The sequence below is a fragment of the Leptonotus elevatus genome, chromosome 17, assembly GCF_054856555.1.
Source record: "Leptonotus elevatus isolate MCC_2025b chromosome 17, RoL_Lele_1.0, whole genome shotgun sequence".
Taxonomy (NCBI): Eukaryota; Metazoa; Chordata; class Actinopteri; order Syngnathiformes; family Syngnathidae; genus Leptonotus; species Leptonotus elevatus.
Window position 1 is genome coordinate 18,098,655 of NC_141255.1, and position 23,094 is coordinate 18,121,748.

Consider the following 23,094-nt stretch of genomic DNA (forward strand, 5'->3'; position numbering starts at 1 on the left):
TGTGGCAGTTTGGGCGAAGCCGTGAGCCTTCCAGTCCCCAAAAAACATCTGGGATTCAAAATCCTGTTTATATGCTCTCAGCACTCGTCCAAAACTCATTCCACTGCTCACATACAAGGTCAACCTGCCTCCCCTCACGTGTCATGTTGTCTTTTTTTTTAAGATCGCAAGAGTGTCGTTGGACTTTGTGCTGAAGTTTATTTAGCTGCTGGTGAATTCAGTTTTCCTCGGAATGAAACCGAGGGAGATGGAAGCGCGCTCCAGATCAAACGGAATGTGGATGAGAGCGGATTGTTGGGGGCGACCGAGACCTTGCTTCCCTTCTTGCATCAAACACATGCACAGCGGGCGACAATCGCAAACCGAAATTCAACTCTTGTTCTTAGAGATGATGCTGAACAACCGCTATCAAAGTGTGCGTGCGTGTGTCCTGGCAGAATAAATAGGCTCGTTTACTACACATCATTTATTATACTGGCTGCAAATCATGTACACTTCATTTCAAGCAATGGGAAAAAGACAAAAACACATTTTGCTCTAAATGAGTGGACATTGTGCTGCTCCTGCTGGTGTGCGCAAATTTAAAACTCCTCTGTCAGACACTCATTTTTCGCAGAAGATCAAGAATATATGCCTGTGAGCGTTTATGTTATGAACATATGTGGTGTTCTACTGTGTGTATTCAAATATCTGTTGCTATTCTTTAGCCTGTCTATTACATTTGACATTGTTCGTTAGCATTAAGATAAACAAAGATGGTTCCTAACACAAATCTATTTGTTTTTTTTAAATAAACAAGGTGTAACACTCATGTTTCATATTTAGTTTGACTGTCAACTTCAACTGGGAGTGACAATGAACAGCTTACAGACTAATTTTTCAAGAATGGTTCACTATCTGCCAAGCTGCTGCTTGTTGTGAAGCGAATGAAGTTCACTGTTGAAAAATCAGCTGAACGACGGCTCATTTCTCTGTCAACTTTGTGTGTGTGTGCGCGCGCGTGCGTGCATGTTTTCATCATGCAATTTACAGCTGGCATTCATACTCTTACTGCAAATTTGATCTTAAGTAAAATGTTGGATGGTTTATTTGAGACTGTAAATGAGCAGTTTAGACTGGTCTTGATTCAGAAAAATGGTTGCAAAGCGAGTGTAAACTAAGAAAGATGATTGAATTGACTTTTGAAAGTGCCGCAGAATTGCAGCAACTGCTAATTTCCTCGTCTTTTCCACACATAACTATCCGTAGGATGAACACAAATGTAAACATCCAGATGGCAGACTTTTTCCAGCCCTTCAGAGGTCATAATGGACAAATTGTAAAGAGCGCTGCATGCCACAGCTGTTCCCAGGCTTCGTTTTCCAGTCCGGTTGGCTTGGAGTGTCCGACCACAACGCGCCGGCGTCACCTGTATTGATGGCGAAGCAAACATGACGAGCGGTTGGCAAGGCATGCCAAAAAAGGTGACATTGGCTGGTGTTGTCCAGCTGGAGGAGGACCAGCGTGACCCGCCCAAGGCACTGAGCCGCCGGCGCCGCTCAAGCCGTCATCATTCAAAGTCAAGGAGCTGTTACTAATGCCGCGCTTCCAGCTAATTGGAGCTCGCCAGGACTGCCAGTTCTCTGAGAATCGGACACCAAATGGGATAAAAAGATTGGAACACTGCCTCAAATTTGTAGTTAGGAATTACCCACACATTCTGTATGGATGTAAGGGGTAGTTTCCAAACCTATCAAACCAAAATGCCATAAAAAAAAAAAGGATGTCATTTTCAAGATGAGCCGTCGTTTGACCTACTCGACTCACTTCACACCAAGCAGCCATTGGATAGAAACTTTTTTTTTTCACCAAGAGTTTTCAAGCTGTTTATTGCCACTCCCAGTTGAAGTTTACTGTTAAACTAAACATATCAAACAAATAGAATGACACCTTGTGTACTTAAATGATAACTCAACACTAAATAAACTTCTTTTTTTTGCTGATAAACTATATAAACTGGTGTCAAATCCTGTCTACATGAAAGCTTAAATATGGGGCAAAAACCGTGTGTTTGGCGCCATCTTTAGGGATCACATTGGGATAAACTCAATTTGGCTATTTGTCCCCTCATTACACGAGACAATACATACTACGTCAGTTGTTCCGCATGACGTAGTCGCCCCTGTCACCCACCAGCTCATTCTCGTACGCGCCTCCTTAAACAGCTTCTTTGTGGTTGCTGCTATCAATTACAGACAGACCGCGCCCAACCCTCTGCCCATTTGGAAACGCAACGGTCTTCCCGTTTAAGAAGGCGTGTACGAGAATGAGCCGGTGGGTGGTGGGGGCGACTTCGTCATGCGGACAAGTGACGTAGTATGTATCGTTTTGTGTAATGAGAGAACAAACAGCCAAATTGTGTTTATCTCATTGTTTAAACTTAAGATGGCACCAAGCACACAGTTTTTGCCCCCAAATCAAGCTTTAAACAAACATGTACTAAAATGTAAAAATCATGACTAGGACACGTATTTGTAGACACCAGTTCATACAGTTTATCAGCAAAAAAAGTGTTGGAACGCGGCCATTAGTGGCCGGAAACGACGCTGATGTGTGAAAGTCTGTGGCATCTACCCCATGACTCTTACTCGCCGTTGGGAGAAGTTAAGCCCGTGGCTGCCACCTTACGTTGCCATTTACTAAGGCTGCTTAACTTAACTACAATGATTTCTCCGTGACGTTTTCACGTTATTTTCTCCCACCATCTACAATATATAGTTGCAGCAGGAAGTCTGGGAGAAGTACTACATGTAGCCTACATTTCATTGCTAAGAAAAAAGCTTTCTCTTCACAGGGTATAGTCAAAAGATTGGTCTGCATGAAGTCAGAGCAATCAACAATCAAGTGAAAGTTATATTATTAATAGTATTAATAGTACAGTGGTTTTCATGTGCTCTTCATTCAGAGTAGCTTCACTAATAGCCAACAGAATAAAATTGGATTGGATGCAAAGAATTAAAGCACCTTCACTAATACACTTTTATAGTTATATAGGATGCATGTCCCTATTTCCTCTCTCTCTCTCTCTCTCTCTCTCTCTCTCTCTCTCTCTCTCTCTCTCTCTCTCTCTCTCTCTCTCTCTCTCTCTCTCTCTCTCTCTCTCTCTCTCTCTCTCTCTCTCTCTCTCTCTCTCTCTCTCTCTCTCTCTCGTTATTTATCATGGCTATTATGTGTGTGGCAGACACCAAGTATAGCAGCTGCAGCAGTCTGGCGCGCCTCCGCCACTACATTTCATCATCAGAGAATTCCTATTTGCTACAGGCGAGCAAACACTGGACTGGAGGTGAGATCAGTAAATCACAATTGGACTGAATGGACTTCCACGTCGTGACATTTACAGCCACCATCAGTCTGAAACACCTAACAAATAAATAGCCCAAGGAAAGATTATTCAACCCAACTATGAATACGCTTTTATTTAGGGTGACATTTGTCCACAGTGGAGCAGGCTGTTTAATTTCTGCTCTTCCATACGAGACCTGCTGCATTTGCTATGCATTAATTATTTTACATTGTGAGTAGAAGCAAGTAAAGTGTAAGCTTGTCACTTGCAATGCAAATCAAACTACACTTGAGAGCGAGATTTGCCATAAATAAATAATCTGGTGTTTGCTTCATCTGTCGGGGGGGGGGGGGGGGAGGGGGGGGGAAAGTCCATTGCCCACAACTAATGAATTGCAGGTATGAGTGAATAATTGAGTTTTCTCGCTGTGGCTTGACAGTTAAACGCTCATTTTGCTGCTAATTGTTTCAGTATTGATTCGATGTTGATGGATGAACGAACGTTTCTTACCTGGAAGTGTCCCACTCCCTTCCCACGCATTAAGACACGCTTTTATACCATCAGGTGGGCTGCAAATCTGGAGACGTGCGTAAAAGCTCGGAACGGCTTCAATTATCAGCTCCGATTGTTGGTCCTTTAACGCATCACTGATGGCATCTCATCCAACGCCAACATTCGATTCTCCTCAGATGAAAAGATCCCACTAGCGTAGGAGAAATCCTCATGCGTCTTTGGAACACTTCCCGAGTGGTTTTGGATGCGTGCGTGGTCCCCTCGGTTCTGGTGCGTCACAAAGGAATCCTCTTGTTGGTTCTGCCGCGTCTGACAGCTCCACTGTGCGCGCACTAACTTTTATGAGCGCGCGTAAGCGTCTCCCCGCCCCGATCTCAACGTCACGGTCCGGTGTCAATCTTGTGCAAATAATTGCTTTAATAAAGACATTAGATATGGTTATATTTGAAACAACCTTAAACAGTTGTGAGAATCAGTTAAGGGGGGAACATGCATTTCAACGTCAATCGTTTAGCACTTTTCAACAATTGAATGCATTTTTCTTACTTTATCCCAAACATGTATGCGTTTATGTTCTGTATTAAAAACAGCTTCACATTAAATTGTACACTAGCGTCCTCAAGTGGGCATCCTGTAAATTACACCACTCAACGTTTCAAGTCTACCTCACTAAAAGGAAAGAAAACAGTTTGATCCAAAATGTTTATTCCATTGTCAAATCATCCTACACACACGCGCACGCACACACACGCGCACACACACACACATACACGCACGCACGCACACACAATGCATATGAAGATCTCAACAAAAAAAAGAAGCACAAAGTGATTGGCTTGCTTTTGCAGTTGACAAAAAATATATTCAGCGCTGTCCATGAGTCAAATTAAAACTACAGTAAATGAACCAAAGGCATTTTTGGAAATATTTCGTATCTCTGTCTTGGTGACTGCCAATAGCAATCGCCCGAGACGTTTGAGGTTCGATGCTGATTGTTCGAGCTGCTTGTAAAAGGCATTGGTGGCTTTTGCAGTAGTAAAAGTTCCCAGAGTTCCTCAGCACTCCTCTTTGATGTAAATTTGTTCATATGTGTCGGACTCCAGGTGCTCCAGGCGGTCCGTCTGGCCGTTCACAATCTCATCTGGAGTCTTCATGAACCTGCCCAACAAAGAAAGCATCTGTTGTTATGTGGTTGTCACGGTTGCCAGAAAGGCGTGCAGAACGCGCGCGCGGATCCTCCTTACCTGAACAAAAGTCTTTGTCCGGGCTCTTTTCTGATTATGTTGAGTTTGTAGTAGTGTCTCAGTGCTCGCGACATCTTCTCATATGTCATGTTGGTCCTGTTCTGTAAGGTCATGGAAATGCAAAGTGTTAGAAAACAGACACATACAGTCCAATTCCTCATCACTTTTACCTTGTGGTTGCCCCACAGCCTGGCCAGGCCATTGGGGTCCATGATGCGAAAGATTTTGTTCTCCGGGTCCTCCCAGCGGATGTAGTTCTCGTAGCGGCTGTCTGACAGGAGCTGGTAGACGTAGTCCCACAGCAGCCTGCAGTCTGCCAGGACAATACCACACAAAAAAATAATAAACAATTCTGTCCCACAAATTTGGACATTTTAATATGACATCAGAAAAAATATGATCTGCATGTTCCTTTGGGATTTTTACAAGGACCCCTTATAATCCAAACCAATTAAATCTGACTGTGACATGGCAATTTTTTATTTTATGTTTTTAAAAAATATTTAAACTTGGTGTGTTTTGAGAGGAGCGAGACCTTGAATTGTCACAATTTTGAAGCCATTGTGTAGCCTATGCTTAAATATAGATACATTTAATTGCTTGTGTTTGATAAAAGAACATAGAAAAAAAAATTGGGCCGGCAGATATGGATCTTTCAGGCTGATACCGATTATTATTTTTTGACTGTGCTCTTGTAATAGCATTCAATTGTAAATTACATTTTTAATCAAATACAATATGAATATCATTGGAGGGAATGCTCATCTATTTTACATTGATAAACAAACTGTAAAATTGTGTATGTTCATTAAAATGTGAACTAAAGTGGGTTTTTTTGGGGGGGGGGTGGGGTGGTTTCAATAAGTTTTCATAATCGTTTACTGGAATAGCCCAAAATAAAGTGTAGTTTACAAATGTTTCCTCGTTCAATTCCATGGCAAGTGTCCAACATGGAATATTTATAAAATACTTCCTCACTAGAAGTTCCTGGAAGGTTTTAAGAAATGAATCAGACGGCGTCCGCCCATTTACATTCCATTACCTGCTATCCGCCCCATGGGCATTTGGTGGTCCTCCGGTGGAGACACGGGCATGAGGTAACTCCTGTAGAGCGCCTCCTCCTGAAGATAATGTTGCATGGGCTGGTAGGCCGCCGTCATCTTGTCTACTTTGACCATGCGGCCATTCTCGGCATGCCCGGCGCGGCTATGCCCCAAGTCCAAGTTGGTCCCGCCGCCACTCCTGCTCGTGTTCGGGAACAGAGGGTTCATGACGGTGCCGGGCATGAGCTGGATGACTCGCGGCGGGCCCACCTCCTGGCCTCCTGGGCTGCCCAGGCACGCCGTCTCCTTGGCAGCCGCGCAGCGTCCGTTGGGGGTGCCCGGGGAAACGGGTAGAGGGTACGTGTCCTCGGGCAAGTGGTGGTTGCTGTCTGGCAGCTGGGTGAAGGGCTGGATGCGGTCCTCGGCAGCGACCCGTTGGTGGTTTGGCGCGGGGGGAGAATGTTGCGGCGGCGCCGGGTGGTGGGGCGAGCGGGAGCGGTGTCGCAGCTCAATGGTCGGCGGGTGCTGGGGGATGGGCTCTGTGGCGCATGGCGCCCGTCGTACCGTTTCTGTGGTGACGGAAGACAACAACAGGGTAAACGCTGACATTGAGGTCGATGCGGTGTGCAATTTGTCACACAACTCTTAACTTTATTGTCACAACAATGCGAAATAATTACTACGACTGCTCAACATTATGATTCATGTCTGCGTGAGTTCCTTCATTAGGCTGAGGGTAATCACAGGTTTATGCCTGGAAACTCGTTTCTCTTTTCACCAGGCATCAAATGTGCCAAAAAAAACTGGCTTGGTCAGTGGTGTACAAGTGCACAACATTGCAGTGAGTGCTGCTTTTGTTTTTGCTTATTTTGTTATCAACATCATCCCAATCATCATCTTCTGAATCTTGTTGGAAGTACGCAACCACACCAGCTTCAGACATGTGCATTCACCCAACAATTATTTATTGAAACATTTTGTTTTTTCCCCCCGAATTCAAGACACAGGTATCGGGTTTGCTGGTGGACAAAACTAAGAGGGAGAGTCGGCTGTTCATCCAATCTGGCTCTCTTCACCTTGAATTCAGAAAGTCTTGTATTCTTGTATTCTACATTTCCATGTTATGCTTGATGTGCTGGACTCGAATTGCTCAACTTGGCATTGCAAATCATACAGTTAGGACACTGACTCTAATCACTCAACTCAACAATAGAGCACTTTCAAACAACCCCCACTGTTTTCTTAAGATATAATCAGGGGCAACAGACAGAATGAAAACAGCAGAGGCCCCAGAATTGAACCCTGTGGAACACCATATGTTCCGTTAGACAGGTCAAGTCATATTGTACATGTGTGTGTACAGATGTGCGTCTGGACCTCTGCTGAACCCCTGCGACTGACTCACTGAAAGCCTGGGGTTCGCATTGGACCCAGAACTACTGGTCAAGACTATATATAGATGAATAAATGACATATAGGGGAGAGAGAGGTAATTTGTGCCAAGGGGCAAGTAGTTCCACCCCTGTTATTTAGAAACCCATACAAGAAGTCGGTCATGTGACCACATATTTTTGAAGGGACATTCATTTTGCACATCTGGTAAAAAAAAAAAAGGGAGGTACGTGACTTGAGAAGTAAGCACCAAAATTCATCCTGTCAACAAACAAAAGGAAAGCAGGATTGGAAGGAGGGGAAGACCATAAATCAGGTTGGAAAGGAGATAAAAATCTGCATGATGGCCATAAAAATAATATAGGGATAAGAAAAAAAATAGGCTCAGGCTTACCCTCCCGAGCACTCACCAAGTGACAAATCTGGTTGTTCTGCTCACTTGGGTTATGTGTTTTCACAAGTTATTTTTCCCTTGCCAAAATACACAGAAAGAAAGAACAGAATTGTAAAAAAAAAAAGAAGAAGAAGAAAAAAAAAAAGAAAGCAAGAATTGTGACTAAATTGTGAGAAGATGGAGAAAGAGAATATAAAAAGGCTGAATTGGAAAAGCAAAAGAATGAAAGATGAAAAGGCCTCTGAAACCTGCAAAGTTTTGTATTGAATTTGTCTTCATTTTATATAGCATTATCATTTGTGAGATTCAAATAATCTTTTTTACTTCCGTTATCAATGGCATAATTTACTCCACTGAATTCTGACTAATGGCACAACCTACCCAGCACTGGGGGCAAGTTGTGCCACAAAACTACTTTTTTTTCCTAAAGCTTATCTATATTTCTTAAACAGTTTATTGAAGATTCAAAATGATTGCTCCCAGGGATGCACAACATCCTAAACTAGAGGAACATGTTTAGTTGGAGGCATTCCTGTAATCCCCTTGCGTAAAAGACACTAAGTAAAAAATGGCACTACTTACCCCACTCTCCAAAAACTAAAGACCAAGATGAAGCACAGGTTTGGTTTGGTTTGTTTTTTCCCCAAAACTATTTGACAATTGTTTTCTGTTACTTTGAGATCTGAATTTGATGAATTGTTAAACCTGAGTTAAATGGGATTACATTTGCAATTAGGTCCAGATCTGAATGGAAGTTGAATAATTTAGAAGATGGGGGAGGGGGGAAAATCACAATACACAAACAACAATAATGTCAAACATGGCCTTGCAGAGTCTACTGAGTGTGTCGTGTGATGACAACTGACCACTAGGTGTCACTATTATTGTTTTATGTCGTTTGCTGCATTTACTGTAAATACCTCTGTAGTGCCAAGGTTACATTTGATTTGTTCTATTTGTGCACACCATGCATTACAATAAATCATCATCTTTAAATGAGTAACCTGGCAGGTATTCTCCGACAATAGCCAGACGCAAACCTCAGCTAAAATTAAGACTTTACACTTGACTGTAGCATGTTTAAATACGGCAACATTTCCTTGTAGAACAGGTTTTACAATGACCAAGTCAGTTTTTATTGCTAACTTTGTTGGCTTCACATCAGTGACGGAAAACAGCATCAGTAATCAGCATCAGTGACAGATGAGTTTCAAATTGGATCTTGGGCGAGCGCCAGAATGTCAACTGACCTTCGAGCTTCAGGTGCTGCGCGGGGCTCTCGGGCGGCAGGTGGAAGGAGTTTCCCGCAAAGTAGGCCGAGGGGTAGAAAACGTGGCTCTTCCTCTGCTTCAGGGTGTGCTGAAGCAGCTCATATAAGACGTCACCTGGAGTAAAAATAAATAAATAACAATCACTCGCTGTACAAGATGGAATTCTACAAAAGGGGAAGTCAATATTGCAGATTTCTCAGGAAGACGACAACTTGTCTATCATTTCCAGGCAGTGCCAAGCTTGAGTAATAATGGAAAAATCACAACTTACTCCCTCTTGAAGGGGGAAAAGCGGCTTTTAGTTTTTCTACAGTAGCCTATGTTGGTGCAGTTGAGGATTTATTGGGACAAATTGAGCTGGCACAAGTCGCATGCATTCAATTGATGTTGACAAAACTAAATGAGACATACAAGCCTGACACTTTCCTTTGATTGGCCATACAGTACGGGACAAAGCTGGAACAAGAAGTTCCCTCAATGATTAACAGTGTTGTGTTTACTTATGACGGCGGACAAATGGGATCCAAACAAGCTTAACAAATAACTTCACATAAAGAAGAAGGAACATACACATAATGTTTGACAACTCTGGAAAAAAAGAAAAGAAAAAAAATACATTTACCATCATAAGGAAATGAGTCTTGTAAAGGAAGTTATGGTGGACACGCGCGCACGCACGCACACACACACACGCAGTACTTTCAGTTCTCACTTTTAAGCGCAGTGCCCGTAAAATTGCTTCTTCCTGATTGAGGATGATTTGGATCCCTTCAAATGTCAATTTGCCATTTGGGAAATGCAACATTAAACAAATAAAACTCATGTGTTGTAGTCAAATATGGCAGCTGCCCTGCTGCTGAAGGAAAATAAAGCACTAATCATTCATCGGTTTATCTGTAGACAACCTCATATTTTAGTTTAGGGAAACATTGAAAAGGCAGTGGCAGAGTATATGAAGCAAAGGAACAGGAAATGATTGATAAAAGCTGTGAAAATAAATAAATCACATTTTCATGGCAGAATCTCACTCCATAAAAAAAGAGTGGAATCATAAATTACCCAAAAGAAGTGGAAGTGTAATTTATGTTTATCAAATGAAGCAAAACATTTATTTCAATGTGGAAGCTTTTATCTGTATGCATCAAAATTTTGACGTGACCAAACACGCGTCATCTACTGTATTCTCAATTCCGCTTTCATATTGAAAATAAATCCAGCAGTCTGCTTGGGGGGACAACAAACCAACAGCTCTCTGCTTGAACCCGCCCGGCTGCCAATGTTGCCGGGGGCAACAGTTAAGGTTGGTACTTCCTGATCAACAGTCCGCTACTTCCTCCAAGCCCCCTTTTGCAGCCTTGCTCTCTGACTTTATTGTTTGTTGATCTTACAAGTTCGTGTATTGACAATTTTATTGGGCCTGATTTTCACCATATTCATTTGACCTTTACATGTGTTTCTTGACATAATAGTCCAATGTATTAAAAGTGGCGTATTGTATGATAATTAGGGCTGGACGATGATGGGAAAAAATCATCATCATGATTATTTTTGATTGAGATTGAAATCATGCTGAAAAAATAATTTGTTATTCATTTTAAAACTTAAGAGTTTATTCAACAATAAAAACTATCATCAGAAGTCAGGTTTCCATCCAAATGTTTCAAAATACAAACACGGTCTACAAGGCGGGGAAGCAAACCCACGCCAATCTGCGTCGTAGGCAAGTGACGGTACCACTTCGCCACCTGTAGCCCCCATCTGCTCTTCTTTTGCGAATATGCGCCGCGAGATGACGTTGTAGTGACGGAACTTTGGGACAATGGGAAGTTCCAGGTGGGAATGTTGGTTTTGACGGACTGAAGGGAAGTAGTTTGTCTTGTTGGCTTCCCTCCCGTATGTAAGTGAAGTGTGTCGTTACATTGACAGCTGATGTTAATAAAGCCATCTAAAATTGCATTAATGTTATTTTTTTCTTTAATTTATTATAAAAAAATAATCGTGTTTTTTCGTCTCCCCAAACATATCTTACTTTATCATCCTCCATTTATTGTGACTACAAACATGCGTGTGACGTAGTATCAGTCAAAACGTGCGACGTATATCCGGTCTTGTTGTTTCCATCGCCAAAATGCACATTTTCCTTTTTTCAATACGCTTCAAAAACCACCCCCTCCAAGCGTAAAAACCTTTATGCGAATTTTGGGCCTTTTTTTCTTCTTCTGGCATTTCCATTCAGTTTCTTTTTCGCAATTCTTGAAAATTCAAATAAAAATAGGTGGATGGAAACCCACCTATAGTCTCATGCTCATTTATCCTTGCAGGTTGAACATTTTATTGTATTACTTGTCAAGTACAAAATTACCTTGTAGCATAAATATCATATGAAATGCAAGCCTCTTGCAATTTTCATTCTTAAGCATTACATGGCCCTTATCTCTTTATCATATTTATGTTTTTCACAAATCTCTCAAGACTTAGTCTGCGAACCTGAGACCTCAAGGATTGTATTTTGTGCCATATTATGTGCAAATGTGTGTTGGCATGACAAAAACAGATATTTGCATCCTTGACTTTTGCAGAAAGGAAAATTCCTTGAATCCTTAAAAACTGAACTGGAAATATAATTTCATAGGACAATGGGAAATTAAATTTGTAAGAATATACTGAAATAATGGCTGTTCCTGCACATGTTGCCGTTTTAGGGGCAGTGTGGGATCGTGTGTGCATGGAAAACACACTCACAAAGAGATAGAAGAAAGTTCCATTTCAGCTCTATTCATTTTTCAGTTTGTGCCTGTGAGTAGTGTTATCTTCCCTGTGTGTATGCGTTTGTGTGAATTTTCGTTGTTTGAAGGAACATCACTCCTGAAGTCTATGCTAATTTCCTGTTAGCATTTGAATGGGATCCTTCATTGACTTTAGCATTAGCATAGTGTCATGACAGTAAACTCCACCAGGGATATCATGAATTAAAGGATGCTTAGGGATGGCAGAATGGCATACGCTCCATGCTTGCAGTGCATGGAGCAACATGTTGCATTCAGGGTACTTTCACAACGTAGGGAACTTTGTACATGAATTATTTCTCATCCATTCATCAAATTGTTGTAAAGATCAAGAGAAGCCAAAATCAAAATCCTGCTTAAATTTAGATTAATCTTCCAGCCATGACTTGAAAATATGTGCTCCATTTATATTTGTAAAGAGCGAGAAAGGAGAGTAGGGTGGGGGGGAATGGTACCAGAGTGAGGCAAGCGGTAGCGGAAGTCCTCCTTGGTGAGCAGCAGCAGAGCTTTTCCGTTCATCTGGAAGGAGCCGCTGGTGATTGGCCGCAGTGCAAACTCCTTCTCGGCCCATCGCAGCCACTGGGCCACGTCCTCTCTGCTCCAGAAGACCGGCTGCAAACCTGCGTGGGGGGGAACACACAAGTTAGGAAAAAGGGGAACAAGCAGCAAAGCTGACAAAAAGAAAAAAAAGGCTGAGTGAAGTCAGCGCAGCGGGGAAGAGGGGGTGAACGGAAGGAAGGAAGGAAGGAAGGAAGGTGGAAAGGCCGGATAAAGGGGAGGGGTGAGTGGGACGGGGGCAGGGGGGAGGGGGTGGGCAGGAAGGAAGGAGGCTAAGGCAGTAAAGAGGAAATTGAGGAAGTGGAGATAAAAGGAGGGAGTGATTACAGGAATGATGAAGAAAAGTCACTCAGACAGACAGAAGATGTTGGAAGAAAAGATTCCAAGAGGAGAAGCTCGAAAAAAAAGGAGACCAGCTCATGGAAAAAGTCACACGGTGGGGGTGGTGCAGGTGAGGGTGAGGGGATATCAAAACCATGTAAGCCTCTGCCGTCTTGTACTCACTTCACATTGTCTGCAAGGCAAGATACAATTTTTTCTTCTTCTTTTCACCCTCATTTATTCCAGACCCTTTCCTGCCATCTCATCATTTTTTCGACCTGTGTGTAATTCAATGATTGGCATTGTGACTCAGGCTGACCTTCTCATCTCGTCATCTCGCACTTCTCCCTCCCTCTCTTTCTGGGCGTCAGACAGCTGTTGTCCACGTCAGTAAATGGAACACTCAGACCAGCCACCACAAACGCAGTTTTCACAGCGAGTCTTCAATATGACATGAAAGCACATCTAGATTGCGACTGAATTCTGAACGTTTTTGCTGAACAACCCCAAGATGTGAAACTAACATTTTGATGAATGACACTAAACACATTCGCTATTATGCTGGAGCTTATTCTAGTAATTTAACAAAAATTCAGTTACTGGTTTGCTCTGTAACGGGAGGAACATGGGCAGAAATCACTGTTTTGCAAAATAAAAACTATTGTATTATTTTGGTTCAAAACAAAGATAATCAGTCCGCTTTCATGGAGAACAACATCAATCAGAGAATATATACTCTTGGCAAGCTGAAATTCTGAGGATTTGGACACATTTTAAAAAGATATCTAAACAAAAATAATTATTATGATAATCGACCAAAACTTTTATATATAATATTGTTAATTGTAATACAGATGAATTCATTGCTTTTGTTTGTTAAAAAAAAAATCAAAAGAAGACCTTGGAGAAAAATAATCACATATTAAATCACAATATTGAGGGGGAAAAAAATGTTTCAATGAGCTTATTTTTCAAGACCACTGCCAAGTGAGCTGCATGTGAGTCTCTCATGGCAACTTGCTTGAGCAGCAAAGCCCGGTAGGCGGCAGCGGGTCACAAGGTCAGGCCGCAGCAGGCCAAAGAGCTAGCGGCGCTGTTGGCTCTGCCAAAAAAGCCCTCTTAGATCCGGTATGTCGGTCTCGGCCATCTGCGCAGAGCCCAAAGGAGGAAGTACGAGGAGAGCACAGGCGAGGGCAGAAGAGGAAAAATGGGGCAGTCACAAAATAATGCGTCGCAACACGCTTGCAGGAAGTAATCCAGCTCGAGCTTGGTTTCACCACACAAAGGTTCAAGAGCAACAGTAGAAGGCTTGTGAAGTCAGAAAGATGGATGTGGATTGATGAAAGGGAAAAGAAGGGGGAAAAAAGACGTCCAATGGTAAGAGAAAGACAAACAGAAAAGGAAACCAATACGAGGCTGGAGCGTGCGATGGAGTCCAGAGTGGGGGCATCGTCGTATCTATTCTGGGACCTAACCCATAGAAAAATGGTGGGCATGCAGAAGAGGGTCTGAATGAGTGAATGCAAAGTCATTTGAATTTAATTTGATGACAGTTGATGCTTTAACGGACAAAATACTTCTTGCACAGAATGCATGCAAATCCATGCAAATGTAAGAATTGAGACTTACGCCACAGGTTGTATTCTGATTTTCCACTTCTGGTGCCTTGTCACCAGTATTTTTTTACAAGTAAGTTAACAATACGCAGGAGTAGGGTCTGACTTTTTTTCCTGATTTTTAACCAATTAAGGGGTCGAGCCCTACTAAAGAACATGCACGTATAATGTTTCCACTGACTGACTCACCAAAGTGCGATGGCAGCAGGACGTGAAACCCTCGACTAAAGCGTGGGCTCCCCATCCCCTTGCGATGACACACGCAAGTTTCTCTCAGTGGTGTCTCAGGCCCCCGCGCTGACGACGCATACGGATGCAGAAGCGCGCTTGTTGCCGAGGCAACGCCTCAGCGCTCGGGGGATGAACGGGCGTGATGAGATCACCGCTATCTCATTTCGTTGTCGGCGTACGGAAGCCCTCCACTTTCCGCTGGCAGCCAGACGGGTTAATGAGGTTCATCTTACCGAGAAGCTGAAAGGGATACTTGACTCATTGAGCCATTTTCAGCAGTAAAAAGGTAATATTTTGCCCAGAATTTATTTGATAACTTCATTATTTTTCATGTACAATTCATACATTTAAAAAAAAAAATTCCACTTGCTGTTGACTGAAGATGACATCACCTGTGCTGAGGAAGTAGGTAATGACCAATCATGGCTCAGTTTGCTGACCAAACCCATGGTGAGCCGTAATTGGTCACTACCTACTTCCTATTATAAATATTAACTTTTTACTGCTAAAAATGGTTCAATGAGTCAAGTATCCCTTCAAATTTTCGCCTGAAAAATAGCGTGTTGCTTTTCATCCGTTGTTCTCTCATCTGACACAGAGTAATTAGAGTAAGTAGAATAATAAAATTATCAAAGTGTGCAACTCGTATGTGAAATAATCACTGCCCATTTCTTTGATTGTTCTGAAACATTTCAAATTCCGACACAAATTTGCTGTCATTTCCGAATGGGAAGTATCTCCCGTTGGCTTTAGTCAGTGGAGCATTGCATAAATACGCGCGCTTATACTTCATGTGCAGTATGTGCCTTGGCCGTCACACAGTCAACCGGCTTCAGCTGAATAAAGACAAACAAACACGCCTCTATCAATCAAGCTGCTGGGACTTTGCTTCAAACTGGTAAATGTTTGCCACAAGTAGGCGGACGTTAGCGTCGCTATCTCAGGAGACGAGAGACTTTTTCTTTCTGAACCGAGAAGGCGGAAGGACGAAATAAGGAGGTCTAGCTGTGACCCTCCGACACCCTGACTCAGGAACATGTGCTCATTTCCTCACCGGCCGGCGTACATCCCCTCTACTCGTTCCGTCCCAATGACAGACGCACACTTTTACTTTCCCCCTTCTTCCCTCAGCCACTCTTGTCATTTTTACAGCGTCATCCTCTGCTTCCTAAGCCAGCAGGCATGTGCATGTCCCCATCCAGCAGAGCTGGACTGCATCCAGTCCAAACAAACATAAAACACATCATCAATCACGTGCAGCTTTTATGGCCAGGAAGTAGCACGACCTGTTCCTGATCGTTTGTTGTCAAGAAACAAGAGCAAGCCAGCTCTTGTTGGCTTCTTGCAACTCTTCCTCTTATTCACTTTTCTTTTTTTCAATGCTTGATAGGCTTACTTTTGTCTTTTTTCGCCTCCCTTTTACACACAGTTAAAGCTCAGTCAGTATTTTCTACAATCACATGAAACGCAAACATCGACAACAGCAAGAAGGTCCAAATGTGCGGCTATTCCTCAAAATCTTTCACGCACTTAATTTCGCATTTGATGTTAGGGCTGCACAATATATGGAAAAAATATCAATATTGCCATATTGGCCAATACAATATGCATATTGCAAAGACATGCCATAAGTTTCATATGGAATTTAATGCTTTTATCTAAATTTGACTACAATGTGCACCGCCATCCAATAGTTGAACATTATCGAGAGGTAATTACAATTAATTAACTAAGAATACATTGAGTATGCTTATTTTGCAACATGAACAAATTTAATTATTTCATTAGATAATAAAAATGTCATTTATTTAGGTAGGCCTCCATGTTAAATATTGCAATAATATCGATATCACTATTCAGCAGCTATATCGCATATCACATGTTTTTACAATATCGTGCAGCCCTATTTGATGTCATTCCAACTACACTTTAGTGAGACTATTAGCTTGGCGCAACTTGTGTAAGATTGACGCAGTTGTTAGGGATGCCGGAATTAAGAATGAATTACACCAGCCTCCAATTTCATATGCAGCACTTCAATTGACTGACTAGCATTCTTCCATACAGGTACCGCATGTGTGAATACAGTCAATAATGTCAAGAGGCCAATACTAAAGCCGTATTAGGTTGGCACGGAAGGAAAGAAAACAGAAAAGTAGCTTTCAGCAAAGGAAGGAAAGATGTAAGGATGCAGGAAAGAGGAAAGAAAGAGAGGAAGGAGGTCAAAAAGAAAAGCTGATAAGCAAAGGGGAGGGAGGGGAAGAATGGCAGGAAAGTCCATAAAGAGGGAAGGTAGGAAAAAAGGAAATATGGCAAAAGCTGAGGAAGGATGCAAGAATAAATAAATAAATAAATAACTGAGGTAGGGAAGGAAGAAAAAGATGCCAGTGTGTTTTGTGTGGGTTTTTTTTTAAAGTGGATGGTTACGATTGTTAATTTACCCCAGCTCATAAAAAAAAAAATGCAATTTGCCTATTAATTAAGTCTATTGCTTATTTAAAAAAAGCCTTTTTCAGGTCATGGAAAATAAATCAAGCAAAACACTCGATCATTTGAGTGGCACTCTACAATTTTTTCTTTGGTGCAGTTTCTTGCCAGTGTCAGGAAACTTCCTGCAAATCCTGTTCACTTGATGTTTACCACATGCAATATGACAAGTGACCGCAGTCTGCTTATTTACTGTCACCCTTTACCAGCAATACAAAAATCTCTTCAGCTATCCGGTAAGGATGGGACAGGCCACGGTGCACTTTTCATTCAAAAAGCTATTTTTGTGTGTGTGTGTTTTGTTGTTGTTGTTGTTGTTGTTGTTTGTTGCAAAGATCGGCTAGATCACATTGTGGTGCGAGGGTGTTCAATGGAAAATTCAGCGTCAACCCTCACACCCCACGAACTCGGCCCCCCGAACCCGGCCCCCACCCCTCCCATGCGGAGTGTGTCGCGAGCAGGAAGAGAAGGGGACTGCATTCAGCTCGCGCTCTGGCATGTGAGAACAGTTTCCCTTTCACAGGAGACGAGCGAGCGAGTTAAAACACACACACAACAACAACAACATTTATTCAGGAAGCTCTGTCTGCCCACTCAGGAAATTCCTGAGGACAAGAGCTGCTTCCAGGGGCAGGAAATTTCCCCTCACAAACACACGCACAAACACACACTTATTAGCTCCAACGTGTGATCTACAACACAAAAAGATAGCAAAGGGGCATTCATTTAATCATGTACTGTAATGCGGTTACTCACAGCTTACACCTACACACGCTTTACACAAAAAGACACGCATGTATTGAGTACACACACATACTAAGGCAACAGGCAGTCTTGTTGCCATGGACGTCACTTCCCATCATTAGATGGGAATTTTGAAATATTTTTTTTTTCAGAGTTCATAATGCTATACTAGCATTCTTTAGTGTGGGGAACAGTTGGTGACTAACACCCCCTCCCCCCTCTCCCATCTAATCCACTTCCTCTCCAGGAAATGGAAAAGGCGGATTTCTGCCCGCACTGCAATTTCCTCCCTCATTCTTGCTCTCTCTGTCGTTTTTTTAAGCCCTCCTCTCTTCCTTCACTCTCGCGGTCGCCTGGTTTCCCACCACACGGATGTTTGCATAGGAAGGATGAGCGGAAGTGCTAATTTCCTGCACAGTCCACGTGACGAAGCGTGTTTCAAATGTGACAACGGCAAACTTCCGCCAAAGCATGCGGAAGTGACCCATCTCTTTCACGTGACAGGAAAGAGAAGCAAAAGCACTTCTTCCTTTTTTCTAAAACAATGTCTGAAGAGTTTCCTGTCAATGTCAGTCAACACCCTGACAAATGTCCTCAGCTCAAAAAAAAAAAAGAAGTTAAACATTAACGGCAGTTTTGGACATTTTGTTACTCATTGAGCGTTGGGCTTACTCTCTGTTGGCAGCCCACCAAGCGCACCTGCTTTCCTATTGTTTACCTGCAGTTCACTTATCAATAAATACGGAACTTGAATATCTCCAATGGCAAAAAAAAAAAAAAGCATTAGCCACAATGAAGCGCTTGGTCCCAGCCATTCATTTGAACAAATTTATACAGTATACACTGTTAGCATTAACAAGCTAATAAAATCAACATCTTGAAGGTCGTATGGACTTGTCATATGCTATAAATTAATGTCAGGATTGAAATCATAATTCCTATCATCACTATATTCATTTATGTAGTCTTCAGCTATGGGGCATTAAACATGCTGATAATATCTAAACTGCATTTAACAAGGGGGAGTTATACTGCTGGTCATTTTTTAATTCGTTCATCGTATTGACAATTCTTTTTAGGTTTGTCTACCTCAGTCACTCATGGCGATGACAATACCCTGTCCATAAAATTGCATTTTTCAAATTACATAACCTAGTTTTAGCACTTAAAAAAAACACCTCTGCTTTCCTAAAATCGATCCCAGGGGGAGCAGATTCAATGAAAACAGCAGAGGCCCTACAAATGAACCCTGTGGAACATCATACATGTCCATTCAGTATTGCACATAATTGTCCAATCACTTTCTTTTTTGGCTCGGCAGAGTCTAAAGGGATTACAATAAAAAAAGCAATCACATGACGTACCATTGCAACAGTCACAAGCCAACTACTGAGCCCGTGAAATTCCTTTCAGCACAGATAGGCCAAGCAATGTAGCGTGATCACCTGCAGCCAATAATGGCCAAGCAGGGGAGATCGTCACCACTTTCATCACCACTACACCATTTTCATGTAAAAGTTAGAGAAACAGCGGTTTAATCCACAACTGAATGCACCTTTTTTTCCAAGTTCCTAATCTTTTTTTTGTGTTGTTGTTTTCGTGTGACAAATTAACTGTGCGAGACTGTTGTGGGTCAGCCAGCGCTATCAGTTCTGACCCGGTGACATTTCGAGCATGTCTGCAGCTAACATCTGCTTTGACACCTCCCGGTGTGTGTGTGTGTGGGGTGTGTGTGTGTGTGTGTGTGTGTGTGTGTGATACTCACGCAGGTGCGCGGGCAGCCTGGCAGGCTTGTCCTCCATTCGGCTGGCTGGCCTGGCGGCGGCGGGGGCATGGACAGCATGGACAGGGGTGGGAGCATGGACAGGGGAGGAAGTGGAGTTTGGCAGCGGGTTCGAGGAAGGACTGAAAGAACGCCTCTCCTGCTATGAATAGACAGAGACATGACAGCTCGTGAAACGTGCCAAGCCCACCACCGGACCTCAACCCAAACAGCACCCACCCACCCCTTTCCACACACACAGGATTGCTTCGCCTTGCCTGATGTCATGAAGCCACCATAGCAGTCAGTAAGGCAATGACTGATAGATGGGCTTGTTATGCTACACATGCTTTTACGCTAAAAGTAATGCACTGCGGGTCCAAAAATGTACAAATACTGTCAAGTGGGTACAAAGAAATCCAAGACCTCAAGTTCTAAAATGGCCATTCAATTTGCAGAGCATAATTAGCAGTCGGTCAGCTGGTGAAGTTTGGTGTTTACCTTAAAGTATCTCCACACGGCTGACATGGCTCCTATACGCCACCTGCCCGGAAATCATATGTCAGGCTGTCGGCGTCTAATACAATACTAGAATTGACCACACTGCAATAACAACTCTATAGTAATGTCATAACTGAGGAATATCATTGGAAAAGCAGTAGCTGCTGTTTTGGATCTCATTCCTAATGTACCTAATGTTGTGGCACAATGAAGATAAACAACGCTAATTTTTTTGTCAAATTCAACAGATTGCTGTGGATGTTTAGTGGATTCATGGATGATTAGCCTTCATCATCATCATCATCATTATCATTATCATCACTTGCTATTGTGACAGCAGGCATCTTCTCCATCTTCGTCTTGAACTGCTTCAGGTTGTCGTCATGACACGACAGGGCCGCTCCAAGTCTTGTCATAGAAAAGGCTTTGTTCCAAACGCTTCAACTGGACGCTCTCAGCAAAATGTTTACAAGTCATCAGCGCTTCTTCTTGCAGTTATTTTCCCATGTAGATAAGACAACCAAGACCACCGTGAAGAAGACACGTCACAAATTGTGTATATTTCTCTTTTGACTGTTTTGTTGCACAACGTAGGAAAGATGTGGCTATCAAGCAACATCGCATTGGCTCAAACTTAAGCTGATCCAGCGTGTGCTTCCGTTTCGGAGTGAGAGCAGAACAAGAAGCCAATGTTTTTAGAGGAAATGAAGCTCATTTGTTGCTTCTTTCCTCCGCCTGCTGTCAGCACCCACTCACGTTATTTATTAATTTATTTATTTTTGTCTGTGTGCGTACCAACTGAATGTAGCAGGAATTTCCTGTGGAAGCCAAGAAGCAATCTTTCAGTCTTCCATTTCCTCTTTCATGCTAGACATTCAAACAGACCTTTACAGACAATTCATAACTTTTCTATCGAAAAGGGGATGAAAAAAGGGGAAGTCTTCATTTTCAGGCAGCTGGGACTTTTGGGGTCACCGAGCTTGTGACAGAACTGGGCTGTGGGCTGTCAGACAATTATTCCTCACAATGACATCATACTCCCTAATGACTTGTCATTACTCACATACAGAAACACTTAATGGGGCGGGAAGCTGTCTTTACGTGCATTATCATTTAGGTTATAGTATTAATGGACATGTTGGAAAGGCCTAGACCGGTGTAACAATCCGTAGTATGGCACCGCGCCACATTGTGTTGCCCCTTTGTTTTGCCATGCCAATGGGTCACGTTTTGCCTTTCAGAGTATTTTTGCCATGGACCTGAGTGGTAGTGTGCAGAATTACGCTTTATTGTGACGCGCGATAGCACCGAGAACTTTTTTTTTTTTGTCTTTTAATAAAGTAAGTACATGTGGACATTCAGCCCATTTTTGCTACCTGCTTGGCTATCCATGTAGCACCTATCCATAGCTGTACTCGGCCCAAACCAATCACGCGTTACACCGGCTTGCCCACCTCAGAAAGGGTCACTTTCTGTATTTGCATTATTTATAAACAATTTGTAGAACTTCAGTGCGGATTCTTGAAGACTATTGAGGAGGACACTGAGCTATAAATGACCTAAAATGGATAAAGACCGATATTTGCAGTGCTTCCTATGTAAGTGACAAAAAATATTGTAATGGTTTTGAGTGACATTTAAGCTTCAACGTTGGCTGAAGTCAGACAAAAATGGATTAGCGCCCGTGTTAACCTTGACCATACACGGACGGGTTCGATATTATAAAATGACAGTAAACAAAACTGCCCTATGTTGTTTTTTCCTACTCTGTCACGATGCCGTGGGCAACACGCGTGGACCGTTGATAGAGTCCAGCTTTTAACGTGGGCAACACGTGGATTCCATCCATTTTTTGAGTTTTTATTTCATGTTCTGTTTTGGGAAAGAAGTCAAAAGGTGGTTGTGATGTGAAGCGAGTGCACAGCTCGCCGTATCGTTGCCAGTCACGACTTTACGCGCAGATGCAATGAAGCGAAGTCGACGCGTGTGCGAGCAACAGTTGAGCGCGGCCAAAACAAAAACAAACCCAACAAACGCGAGACCCTCAACGGACTCTCACGATGGTGCGCGTCGTTACCTTGGGTGCAGCCGTGGGGGATTCAGACATGATCTCCCGTTTCGTGAACTTCTCCTCTTGAACTTCTCCCTCGTTTTGTTTTTTGTCTTGTTGCAAAAAGTGTTTATCCTTTCTATATGTCGTGGGTGGCGTGGACACGTTGTGGTCAAGCAAGCCCCGCCGTTGCAAAACTGCCGCCGCCTCTTTTGCTTCTTCTGCTGCTGCCTCAACGCTCCATTCCTCCGCCCGGAAAATAGACAAACTTCTTTTGTCTTGTCGTGCGTTTCCCTTTCACGTGTCGGCGGCGCGCACGTAAATAATCCCTTCCTGGAAGAGCGACGCACGCGCGCGCACGCACGCACGATCGCTCGCTCTCATTGATCCGGACGTGTGTAAAACGGCGAAATGACGTAGATTCCCAGCAATGAGCCTTGCCCCCTTTTAAAGGGAAACAACAAGCGCACATTTGTACACCAGGATGAACATTTGCAGTGCAGTAATAGAAAATGTTATACATAGAAACTTTAAAGGGATACTTGACTCATTTAGCCATTTATATCTTGTCTAGAATTAATTTTAACTTTAGGCTCCAATTAATATCTTTAAAAACAGAAGTAGACTGAAAATGACATCACATGGTGCTCAGAGTCAAAGCTCGGGTAACTCACCTGTTTTCTGGGTTCGTCATGTGACGTTCACAAACTGAGACATGATTGGTTGTTACCCGAGCACCTGTGATGTCATTTTCAGTCGACAGCAAGTGGAAAATGTGTTTTGTACCTAAAAAATAATGAAGTTATGAAAGTAATTGGAGACAAAATATTAACTTCCTTCTGCTGAAATGCCTAAAATA

The 23,094-nt window shown here is 42.7% G+C and overlaps 2 protein-coding genes across 6 annotated transcripts in view; both read right to left on the reverse strand.

The window, feature by feature from the left end:
* LOC147160269 (chemokine-like protein TAFA-2) overlaps positions 1–4,148 on the reverse strand; it is a 47,617-nt gene extending 43,469 nt beyond the window's left edge. For both annotated transcript variants that reach the window (XM_086060279.1, XM_086060278.1), the window contains exon 1: positions 3,833–4,148. The gene's annotated coding sequence lies outside the window, so the exon portion shown is untranslated. The remainder of the gene's footprint in view (positions 1–3,832) is intronic.
* Positions 4,149–4,532: 384 nt separating this feature from the next.
* etv6 (ETS variant transcription factor 6) lies at positions 4,533–22,628 on the reverse strand. 4 transcript variants are annotated; one of them, XM_086059985.1, is made up of 9 exons: positions 22,263–22,628; positions 20,186–20,228; positions 19,688–19,844; positions 12,421–12,585; positions 9,159–9,293; positions 6,122–6,691; positions 5,250–5,392; positions 5,080–5,180; positions 4,533–4,993 (listed from the first exon to the last, which is right to left on the reverse strand). In XM_086059985.1, the coding sequence occupies exons 2-9, from the start codon at positions 20,210–20,212 to the stop codon at positions 4,891–4,893; spliced, it is 1,401 nt and encodes a 466-aa protein (XP_085916111.1). In that variant the 5' UTR covers positions 20,213–20,228; positions 22,263–22,628; the 3' UTR covers positions 4,533–4,890. The 4 variants fall into 4 exon arrangements, with proteins under 4 accessions (XP_085916111.1, XP_085916109.1, XP_085916110.1 ...); XM_086059983.1 differs by having other exon boundaries at positions 19,688–19,847; XM_086059984.1 differs by lacking the exon at positions 20,186–20,228.
* Positions 22,629–23,094: the final 466 nt, after the last annotated feature.